The sequence below is a fragment of the Sipha flava genome, unplaced genomic scaffold (assembly GCF_003268045.1).
Source record: "Sipha flava isolate LNK unplaced genomic scaffold, YSA_version1 132_pilon_pilon, whole genome shotgun sequence".
In the NCBI taxonomy this organism is placed as follows: domain Eukaryota; kingdom Metazoa; phylum Arthropoda; class Insecta; order Hemiptera; family Aphididae; genus Sipha; species Sipha flava.
The window spans coordinates 924,331-937,254 of NW_020271758.1; the positions used below are offsets into that span (position 1 = coordinate 924,331).

Below are 12,924 nucleotides of genomic sequence, written 5' to 3' on the forward strand. Positions count from 1 at the left end.
TAATTGTGCATGGCGTAGGCAAATAAAAGTTTTGAATTGATTTCAACACTGGAAATGTTGAGTACATCCTACTATTCTTGGCGGGGTATTTAAATTGAAATACGAATGAATTCTTATGCAAACTTCTGATGTTCGCAGCTTTCGGTAGCAGTGGAACTATATGTACACATAATATAAACGTTGGGAAATAAAAAAAAAAAAAAACAATGATGAACGAAAGGATCTGATATATATATAAATGTATATCACGCAAACGAATTGTTGGATTGCATGTTGAAAATTACATCTTAAGAAAAGAACTTATGTACACACAATATACTCGCTGGGCCGAAGAAAAAGAAATTATGCATAATTTGAATGAAAAAGAAAAATCCTATTATTTTCAGGGCGTGATCTTATGCGAATATCCTGTAATGTCCCGGGACATTTTATCGCGTATATATAACGGTGTTGTATATGTACACAACACTACTACTGCAGTAAGTTATACGAGGTTGGTTTGAGTTTATACGGCCGAAGTTAAAGTTCACGAATCTGCGAAGGAAAATCCTAAGTAAAAAAAAATAAAAAAAAAAAAACTGCGAAAACGTGAACACGCATATCGCGTCATATTGTGTTGTGTACGGAAAATTTGTTTTTAAGCGTCTATTCGAAATCGATGGAATATGTTAAACCGGTATCGCAACCGTGTCCTTTTATATAATGTTCAACCGTAGTCAGTAGCGGATTAGGGGGTAGGCTAAAAAGCTTATAGCTTAGGGCGGCTTTTTTTTATAGAATTAAGTGTTATTATTGACTTATTAGGTATATTTATTTTAATATATTTTTTTTATATTTGTCAATATAAACACGAATAAAAATAATTTTAAAAAGTTATAATAATATATTAATATGTACATTTTATGATGCGTACCTATAGGCTATAATAAGAATATTACAATTATTATTACAATTTGAAAATATTTCATTTGTAATAAAATAATTACAGTTAGTTACTAGTTATTATTAATAATTTATTAGTACCTATGTAGGTACTCATTGGGAACATCCGACTATCCGAGTATAGGTATTTTCATATCTGGCTATTTACATTTCTGTTATATGACTGTATAAGCATTATTTATTTGTACTGATAATAATAGTATCTGAAGAAAAATAATAAACATTTTAGAAGATTTCTATTTCAAAGATTTAATATTTAATATATTTTTTTTTTTTATATAAAAAAAACTGAATAAAATTTGAAGAGAAGGGTTTAGACGCTAAATCCGCCACTGGCTGTAGTGTGCAGTCCAAGCAGTTGTGTGACTGGTGTCGGAAGGCGAGAATCGTTCCTTAAAGATTTTTTGAAGTTAATTTTCTATCTCTACTGCACTGAATAACGACTTAACAGTTTACGAATTCTAACGGATACGATGTCCTGGCGAATAACTGTTACGTAATGTTGGTATAAAATTGTAAATAATATTATTATTGAACTTTTTAATATATTTTAATTGGAGTGCACATAAGAAACCTAAAATAAAAATTATAGCAATAACAGTTTATTTATAAGCCGGTTATTTTTTAAATGTATGTGATATTATCGTATATTGATGGAAGAAAGGCTAATAATAATGTAGCTTCCCATAACATTCTGTTTATATTTCCCCAAAGTATTTACAAGAATGAAACACAGCTAAAACTAAGTATACTTAAATAATTAATATTTTTTCCTATCCCACCATTGAAATGGAGGACTTAAAATAAAATCAAAATTATACTCACTTTTTTTATTTGTGAGCATACGTATATTTGAGAAGGACACTTTTCTATTGAATATGACGACGTGAACAATAATATAAATAATAATAATATAAATCAACTAGCACGTTTTTTACAAAAATAACCGCTCCTCTGAACATGTTACTTTTGTGCACGTGCATAATATAATCATAACGTTTTGATAAATATAGAAAAAAATTGTATTTACTGTTTATTTTATTATTTTTAGAATATTTATGAAGTTAAGCTTTAAAAAAAAACACATACATTTGATGTAAATCCGGAAAAATAAAATGTAAAATTATCTCTATTTAATAAAACTAAAATAAATAGTAAAAAGTAAAAAATATAATTGTAAAAAATAAAAGTAAAATCTACCCAAATTGTTTTAATGATTTTATGGAATGAATACGAAAAAAATTAGACTTTTGGATTGTTGATATTGATACCATATGTGTTAAATAACTAATGGCGTGAGTATTCTACACGACCTTTAGAACTGTATTTAACGTTACCGGAGTTATTTATTATAAATATACTTTAAGATAATAATCTTTTGAATGCGAAAAAAGGAATATTAGGTACATAGAAATTCATTTTTTTCCGATAAAAAATATTTCTAATTATGAAAATATTTTATACCTATAGGTTTGTTCGGCCCACACACTTTTTAATATAAACATAAATTTCACATTAAGTCAAAATTTAACTTTTTTTAAAAGGTTTGTAAATTGATTTGCAATATTCTCTTCATCAGCAATTGTTATGTGGGTGGGCTAAATTCGCGAGCGTATATTTTATTAATTTCAATCTCGGTCACGGTAAGCATAGTAATATATTATCACCGAAATAATCGATTTAGTATAATATTTAAGTGTTTACAATAAACGAGTAATTTATAATTCTAAAAAATCACGTATGGTGTTTATAATGACGATCATTAATAATAAAATCTATTCCCATATGAATTATAAAAACGTAATTGATACAAACAGTATAGCTTATAAGTTATAAGAAGTTAACTTCTAGTCTGAACGTATTAATTATTCGGTGTACGTGATTATGTGTGTTTTATTATATGATCCACCGGAAAATGTAATTTTGAATACCATTCAATTATAAAACAAGCATTTTATTATTAATATTTTTGCCGGAGCTCACGCGGCGTATACCTACCTTAACTACGCTGTCAGTGATCGTACATAAATATTATGAACTTTGTCAGGGTTAACATATTCGTGATATTTATAAAAGGGTTAGCTGTATTAGAGTTTCAGAGGTGTAGCAAATGCCTTTGGGCTCTGATTTTATTTTTATTGTACAACATTGCAGCCTTCTCCTTAAAAGGCTTGGTCATAAAGGGTGAAACTCGCGTCTTGCCCCAGGGTGCTTAAACATTGGCCACGCTGTACCCCGGAGTTAACATATCGCGATCCACAATTGCAGCGCAGTTGACATCAGTCGGCGGGTGTTCAACGTCCTTAATGTCAATAATATTAATGAACAATAATGTTTTGATACTATAACATGAGCATACAGAGGACAAGAGTTTAATAAATTTCATACAACAATTTTATGTTGAACGGTAGCTGTACGATTCGATTGAATTTTTAATTCACCCCAAAATTGTTCTGGTTTTTTCCGGTTTCTATAATGTTTCATAGTTACATTTTCATCTATGTGATTTATTTCATAATATACAAATAATATTCATACAGAAATATTATAGACATCGCACGAAATGTGTAATGTTCCGCAGAACGAAAAAACGCTATATCAGCTGTACAGTAATACGATAATAATAGTAATAATAACAATATAAAATAATATTAATAACAACGTATTGTTATTCCGTAATGTTGCCGTGGATTTTGTCTGCAAGACGTATCCATAGTAGTCCACAGTCGGACAAGTTCGTTTAACGTGATCAATTTAATCACGGAATTAGATAATCGCGTTCTACGCGCTTGTGCGTGCATTTGACTTGTCTAAAGCTAATTTGGATGTACGGGTATTATTGAAATATTATTATATGGACACGATAGAACCAGAGTTTATTTCAATGACACGTTTTAAATACCTATGCCTGAAACATCAATATTATTCATTGCGAATTATAATAAAAGCTAATAAATCAAAACCTACTGTTTTTAAACGTTAACATTTCAAAATATTGGTTCAAAACCTTTTTCTACGACTATGTATTTATTTTTAAAATATTACTGTTGTAAAATACGTGAATTCGATATAAAAACTTTGCCATTTTAACTTATCATAATTATATTAATTAATTGGTTTGGAAAAAATTTCCAAATGATTAAACTAAAATTCACTATTCTTTGACCTATGTATATACATTAGGGCAGCGGTTCCCAAATTTTTTAGTTCACACCACCCTAAAAATTAAAAAAAATAATTTCGCCTCCCATAAAAAATTAAATTACAAATTTATAGTATTTAAATATACAAACATTTTTATTTTTATGACAATATAAGTTAACAGGAAATATTATTAAACTTCAATTTAAAGTACTCGTATTACAAAATATTTTTATTTTTATGAAAAAAAAAAACAATGATTATTAATATTTAAACTTAATGCGAACAATGTGCTTGTTTTCCGTTTAATAATTCTTCAAAATTAGGTAGTAATGTTGTGACAGCCACACGCATTTCTTTTTAAATATTAAGTTTTGATCGATATTTTGATTTTAATATAGCAACTGCAGAAAACCTTGCTTAATAATAGAAACCTTAATAATAAAAGAATAATAGAATAAAAGACTAACCTGCTTCGCATAAATACGAAGTCGCAAATGGTAGTAATACACGCAAAGCTTTGTTGACTATTTCAGGATATTCATCTTTAATGCAGTTCCAAAATTATAAAAGTGAAAATGAAAAAAATTTCATTCGTAATAAAGAATCAAATGAAATATCAATTAATTGTTCTTCTTCAGTAGTTGTGAAGTTTGGTAATGGTTTTTCACTAAACGGATCTTTAATCCAATTGTATTGTACGATGTTTTCTGGAAAATATTTCTCGAAATGATTTTTAAGAGTCATCAAATGATCAGAAATTATTTTTAGTGAGTTCATTGGTAATTCAAGATCATAATCTTCAAGAAAACTTTTTAAAAGTGAAAAACACGTGGTTTTACCGTTTTCTTCAGTCAGTTTCCTTTGCCATAAGTTGATTTTTTTTAATAAAAGCAATCACTTTATCATATAATTGCAGAATATGAGTTTCTTAACCTTGTAAAGATGTGTTTAGTATATTAAGTTTTTCAAAAATATCACATAAATACGCTAATTTAATTACAAAATCACTATCAATAAAGTTGTTAAAATCATTAGGACCTTCTTCACTCAAATAAGTGTAAAGTTCTTGTCTAAGTTCGAATGCTCGTACTAGTTTGTTTCCTTTTGATAGCCATCTAGAATTACAATAAAATAGTAACGCAGAAAATAGTAACGTAAAATAGTAACGTATGCTCTGCTCCCATTTCTTCAGACATCTTTTTAAGGAACCTTGCTTTAACAAGCCTTGTTTTTATGTAGTTAACTACTTTTATAACTGTTTGAAGTACGGTATTTAACGATGGACACATATTTTGTGATGCTAAAGATTTTCGATGAATAAGACAATGAGTCCATATCATTTCTGGAGATTTTTGTCATATTGAAGCCTGAAATCCACCATAATGACCAGCCATAGCTGGAGCCCTATCTGTACATACACCCATACAATTTTCCCAATTAATATTATTACAATTCATAAAGTCATTAGTGATCTTAAATAAGGTTTTAGCTTTAGTGTCTCCGAAAATTGGTGTACAAAATAATAACTCTTCTATAATATTTGTTTTATCCATTAAACGAATGTAACATATTAAGTGTGCGTCTTTATTACTATCGGTAGCTTCATCAAGTTGTATTGCAAAATTTTTGTTTTTTAATTTATTAATAAATTAGGGACTTAGGGACTTCAAGTATGTGCATACTTTTTTTAATTATTGTTAAATATAGCAGAGTGCGAAATAAATTCGTTTCTCGGTGCCATGGTATCAGATCAAAAATTTGAAAGTGCATATTTTTGCATATTTGATAGATTTTGCAGAAGAGTGTATATTTTAAAATGTTTATGCTTATTTTGCATATTTTGACAAATTTTTCAAATTTAAAATTAAAAACTATAGGTACATATTTCAATCGATCGAAAAAAAAAATGTAGAGGACTTAATACTTCCAGTAATATGCTATCTGCAAACTACCTCTCTTATCTCGTTATAATTTTCGTGTAAGTATAAATAATCCTATAAACCCTTATCGACCTTATAACCCGCTATATATTGACCGGATGTCGATAAAGATAATAGTTGATAGTAGAATAATAGATTATTTGTTTAGTGTTCAGTTCAGTCGATTATTAACCGTCGTTGCTTCTTGCGTCTCGCAACCACACAACGTCAAATCATACGTAAAACGTCGTACGCGTATGTTTTGTAACATTGTGTAATGCCGAAAGCACAACAGTCTACGAGTAGCCGACTACAAAATTTTGCTTCGGAGTTTAAAGATACATTTACATCCAATGGACTCGTTTTATTTTGTGTACTATGTGGTCATTTTTTTTTTCTTAATGCATATAAATGCATATTATTATGCATATTTTAATGATTTTATAAGCATATTTGCATGTATATTTGTGTATTTTTTAGAGCTATAAGTCCCTAAGCCTAGTCATTACTCATTAAAATTCAACACTATTTGGTAGACGCAATAATATTGGGTTATCGATAATGCGATAATGCTATAATAACATTTATAGAAATCCCTGAATCAATTATATTATTGTACAAGTATAACACGACTTTAAGTAATACTAATACAGTAGTGAAATATTTGTTTGGAATAGTTATGACATTTCAAAAAAATTATTGTTGATTTAAAAATATCAATATTTACCACGCGGCTCGAATCTCCCAAGGGAGGTGCCTCACAGTTTGGGAACCTCTGCATTAGGGTATCCTTTATTTATCAATCTCAATATTTCTCCAGTCTTACCCTCTGAATTTTTGTATATACATAAAAAAATGAGCAATAAAATGTTTCAAGTCAATCTATTAAGGTTAACCCATGCCGACTTGAGTTTGAAACTTGAGTACATTAATTCATTCATAATTTAATGTTATATTTTACATTTTTATTTATCTCATTTGCAGAGAGGAAAATTGAAATTTGTTACATAAAATGTTTTATATAAAATAAATTTTTTTATAAATTATGTTTTTATATGCTTCTTCTTATTTAATATAATTTACAATATGTATTGACTTTAATGTATGAAAGTACTATTTACTCAAAATTGTATTGAACAATATAATACATCAATACAATTTTTTTTTCTTCAATGTTTTATTTTTACAGTCAGGAAATAGTTTTCTCTGTTTTTTGGTACAACATAAGATTAGTTCAGACTTCTCATCATCACTGTTTAAACTTCTATGCAAATATCTTTGGAATTTAACGTCGATAGTATTTATCATCTCAGTGTAAAGTTATATAATTAGGAAAAGCACTTTGAAATTCAATTTTGATTTTATTAATTAAATATAATAAATTAATTTTAACACAAAATCGATGCATAAATGATTTATTTACTACTAGACTGTTAACATTATGATCTAAACCTTCATATATTGCTTGAATAATATAATTTGATTCTCGTACACTTAATTTACATTGATCCAATGCGGTAACAAGCTTAGGCGAAATAAAATTTATGCGGTTCCTTTTTTTTTTTTTTCTGGCAGTAGTATTGGTATACGACAATTGTACACATTGTGTGTATTCAGCATTCAGCATTCAGACTATTTTACATCCAAAATATTACTGATAAAATTCTACTGGTAATCCGAATTCAATCTGGTGTAAATTAAGTCATAAATGAAAAATTAAAACGGTTTGAAAATAGTTTTCAACGAAATAAACTTCAAATTGTACATTATAATGTAATGAGAATCGTATCTATTATATACATTTTTATTTGTTCTAAGTAGTTTAATAAGTATCCATTTTATAATTAAAATTGTATATTCATCTTATATTTATCAAAAAATAAATGTAAATATAAATAATTAGTTTATACTTAGGAATAAATAAAAAAATGCGTAGCCTGAAGTGCAGGACCGGCGAGAACTTCTGAGGACCCCGGTACTGTGGGGATTCCGGGTTCCGTTCCCTTTGCAATTGTTTGACCAAGACGCAACAAGATCACTTGTACATACTTTGGTACAACAAAAACATTGAATACAAGACCGAAACGACGGGCCCTTTCAGACGTACGGGCCCCGAGGCTCTAGCCTTCCCTGTCCCACCCTCTCGTCGGCCCTGCTGGAGAGTATTGAGATTTGTGTATTTTACGACCGGTTTCGAATTGAAAATTCATCGTCAAATGAATCACAAAGTCAAAAAAATTGCGACTTTATTTATTTATTAGTATTAACGATTAGCTAATTTTTATATTGTTTAATTATTTTATTAAATTAGTTAATTTTATTTTTTTACACGAATAAAATGTAAAATACTGTTATATTTATCGAGCTGCATTTTTTTTATACCGCTTAGTCAATCAAACACTGTGGTTCAAAAACACGCCACGTTCGACCGTCCTGGTTTCGAAGTTCCGACGTACGACCCTGCCGTCAGTTTGTCTTACACAATATACAAAGAGTATGCACATATTATAGCGCGTAGTCTCCGAAATATTATAAAATGCAATACATTATAATATTCTATTATGCGCGTAGCACAGAGATGATTATCGTTCGCAATACGGTCGTGTACGTATATTAACCCGTAGCGCGATGATTTATTTTTAATTTTTTTTTTTTGTACGCAACATTATCCACGTGTGTGTATACGTACGAAAAACGTAAACAATACGATTATATTTCATCGGGTCGGACGAAAATTGCAGGAGTATCATGTGTAATAACACAATAACAATAAAAACCCAAAATATGATGGTTTTTTTTTTCGTTTTTCATTTCGACTCTTCTCTCGGGCGGCCATTTTCAGAATGGTATACATCACGGAGTTAGTTTTAGTACGTAACCCCACCCATGAGCGAGCGAGCGAGCAAACGACACGCATACACACGCTGGTGGACAAAGAATATATGATAAAAAAATTAAAAAAAACAGAAAAACACTGATAGATTGAGCGTGATAGAGATAGGTAGTGTGTATGCGAATTAAGTAAAAAAAGAGATGGCGAGGGACAGGAACCGGTATAATGAGAAAAAGAGAGTGAAAAAAAGTGGAAATGACAAGGATAAAACTAAATAAAGATAACGTGTCAAAATATATAAATAGAATTAGGAAAATGATGCACTAAAATCCTACAATAAAGGCATTAAAAAAATCACCAATGATGCTATAATTATTGTAATGTAATTAACTTTGTTATGTAGATGTATGAATTATTATGTTGATTGATTGGTTAGGTATGATTTTATTTGTATACTTCTCAATGAAATGTCGAGATGATGGTTGAGATAACTTATAAAGTGGTATATTTGAATATAATAGAGCCTTATAATGGTCGTAGTTGAATGTTGATGCAGTCTATGGGTCGGTTAATAGAGTCTGTGTAGTAGATAGGTTTTGTTGATTTATTTTTTCTAAACCCATTATATATTATGTTTATCAGAAACAGTAAATATTTTTTTCAGTTGAAACTTTAATATTACATACTTTGTACTACAGTACTGTCCTGTCAGTGGCAAACATTTTGTCGCCAAATTCGCACACATATACACGTAAACAACATACCAACGATATTTTAGGTTTAGGCATTTTTAGCTTTAAAAATATTTTAAATAAATTCGAACACAAACTATAAAACTGCACGCGATTACAGGAAAATTTTTTAAATAACTACTTGTCGGCATAACGTATTAACAACTGGGTATCGTGGCTCTTCGACAATACTCTGTAGGTTAAAATATCAAATAAACTCGAATAAAATATTCAAACCCCATAGAAATTCCTATAATTAGTGAATGCTTAATAATATAATTTCTAATTTAGACATAGTAAAGAAGTGAATAAATATCGTTCTTATTGCGTCAATTAATAATTTAGATAAATATGTACTTAAATGTTCTAAAAATGTCGAATATCGATACATTTACGAATATCATAAGAAAATGCAAAAAAATGCAAAAAAATGCAAAAACAAAATTGTACATTTGAACTCTGTAATGTATGAATCAAATTTTGTTTTTGATTAGCTATGTACGGGAGTACTATAAAAGAAAATGCAAATGTTACAAATTCCTAGCCCTATATATAAACTAAACGATAGCAGAAACGACGACGGCCTTTTCTTGATTTTGCGCAGAGAAATTGCGCTCGCGCACGTACACGAAACAATACACGTGTGCCACACAGGGTGTCGTGAAAATTTGAAAATCAACTGAAAGTATACTCTCATACATACACACACCTACACAGTTCCGTATTTTCCAGTAAACACTATAAGCTAATGCTTAGGGTGGCAATTTCTCAAAGGCAGCAAATAATTTTTAATATTACATTTTTATCATATGTAACTAGAACTAAAATAAAATGTAACTAATTATAAAATGTTTTATTTTATTAAAACCGATGGGTACTAGGCACTAACTATTACATTTTGAATATAATTTAAAAACGAACTATTTAAGCATTTTTTATTACCACATTTTTTATCATTATATTTTATATCATTTTTATAATTAAGTTTTTCATATGAATGTATTTATGCATTTTTATAACAGCTGTATGTTTATATTTTACATCATTTAAATTTTAAGTAACAAAGGAAACAACAACTGTAATCGTACGCTTTAATAACATTTTTTAAACTAGAAAAATATTTATATTAAAAGGCGGCAATTGGTTTTAGTGCTTAAAGCGGCACAATGGTTAAACCCGGCATACACACCTACACGTGCACGTGGAGGAAATCGCGTGGTGATCGGGACACGTGCGGTAGTCGACGAACAAGTATAAAACCGTGCGCCGTTCCGGAGACGAACTTCATTATATAATTTTATAAGCACGGCCAACCACCACCGAGGGGGATCGATCACTATTCACATTGCGTGGTTGGAATAATATACTTTGTTTCGTATTAAACACTGCGATAAGGTTGACGAACCTGTGACACGTACCCACGTGTCTAATTGTTACTCTCGCGTGTGTACATTATTACTACGCAGTATAATTTATACACATATGTGTACGCGTTTTTATTCCGTTGTCGTGGTCGAATCGAGACGAAGATCCCCATAATCATTCCGTTTGGTATCGATCACAGTACGGTATAGTTACTTTCCGCATGCGGAATCTCGAGGGGAACGAAATAATGTTCGAAAAGTCGAAAAGTTCAAGACACAACAAGATAATATATAGTATATTCTATTTCCATGCGTTAGAAGTGTTCACGAGTATAGTATCTTTTTTTCTACCCGTACGTATACATATATACATAATTGCAATGTTCTCGATTTGCAGTTGCTTGGTTACACTTTTTTAGTAATCCACGTTGTGTATGTTTCTATTTGTTGTAATTCGTTTAAGAACCCTCTCGTAAACCAACCAAATTCGGGCACCTGACCCGAAAAACGTTCACCACCCCTATTTAAAAGTTTGGTACCGGCGCCGCAGTCAGTTGGTGCACAAATCAAGGGTTCCAAACATTTGGGGAAGCTCGTTGTTCCTTATAGGAGTATATAACTACTGTTCATTTTTTGTAATTCGCTAAACAGCGTTTCTCGAATTTTTCAACGCAATTACGAAATTAATTCAACCACTGCTTCGAAAACTCGTAATGGCGTATTCTAGAAAACTATGTGTGATGAAATGTATGCGTATTACTGTTAAAAAAACGCTAGTGATGCAAGTCTTCTGTACCCTTTACCACGTACGTCCACAGTCGAAAAAAAATACAGTAGTCGTAAGATTTGCAGCACGTACCCTGTGATTAAATCTCTCTGCTCTCCCTTGCTTCCGAAATACTCGATAATTCGATACGACATTCGTGACAAAAAAAAAACGCACTGTTGTGCTTATTGTATTGGTACGGAACGTAATAATAATGATTAACAGTTATATGACTATATGTAAAAAAATAAAGAACAACAAATAAAAGAAAATTTTAACAGGGTGGAAGCAAAACAAATATATATACGAGTACAATGTAGGAAAGGGACTAGTAATATTCGGACTTTGTTAATATAAAATGGTGGAAACGTATGGTGTGAAACTTGCGGTTTATCAGTGTTAACCTTTGAGTGACATTGTTTACTAGTACAGCGAAACCTGTCTAAATCGAACCCCGAAAAAACCGGAAAACTGCAGTTAGTGACGACCAGACATTTTATCAGAGATTGACATCATCCATAAACCTGCTGATTTCTAGATAACGCCTACATTTTTTAGGTTAAATAGGTGGGCAATATTTTTTTAAATTTAACGACGGTAAAAAGTTAATTTAGTTTTTTTTTTATTATTATTAATTAATAACTGATAATTATACATCCGATAATGATAACGGTAGCGTCTACCCTAGATTGAATTATTTTTTTATTTTGAAGTGCAAGTGCACCCCCTCGTGAAGCTCGTGCTTGCGGACACTAATGGTACATCGGTAATCCCGTCACAAGTACGTATATCACAAACGCATCGATAGCAGATGGGCCGGGAACACGTATAAAACGGGTCCTATGCGATCCCGTCGCGAACGGTTTTCGCGAACGTGATGCGTCATGTGTCCGTCGGATCGTCGATCGCGTCGCGTCCATGTGATACACAATCGGACGAACCGCAGGGAAAAATAACAGAGCCACTTTCGGGTGGCGCCGCATTCACTGCCACCGCCGTCGCCGCCGCCGCCGCCGCACAATCGTTTTTCACTGGGTGTTTTCGAAAGGGGACCTCGACGACGATGACGACGAGTCGGCGGCGGTCGTACCGCACCGCGCATCGTTCCGCACCGCGTCGTCCGACCCGCAACGCGGACGACGCGGTGCGGGCGCATGCGCACGGCCGACTACTACTCGACGAAAAGGGTCCGCCGCCGCCGCTAGGCTATCGACCAAACATCGCG

General features: G+C 31.3%; 1 protein-coding gene across 1 annotated transcript; it reads right to left on the reverse strand.

The window, feature by feature from the left end:
• Window positions 1-4,647: 4,647 nt before the first annotated feature.
• On the reverse strand, window positions 4,648-5,426 carry LOC112679231 (zinc finger BED domain-containing protein 5-like). Its single transcript, XM_025548946.1, has 3 exons — window positions 5,254-5,426; window positions 5,073-5,201; window positions 4,648-4,945 (listed from the first exon to the last, which is right to left on the reverse strand). The coding sequence occupies exons 1-3, from the start codon at window positions 5,424-5,426 to the stop codon at window positions 4,648-4,650; spliced, it is 600 nt and encodes a 199-aa protein (XP_025404731.1).
• Between the last annotated feature and the right edge of the window lie 7,498 nt (window positions 5,427-12,924).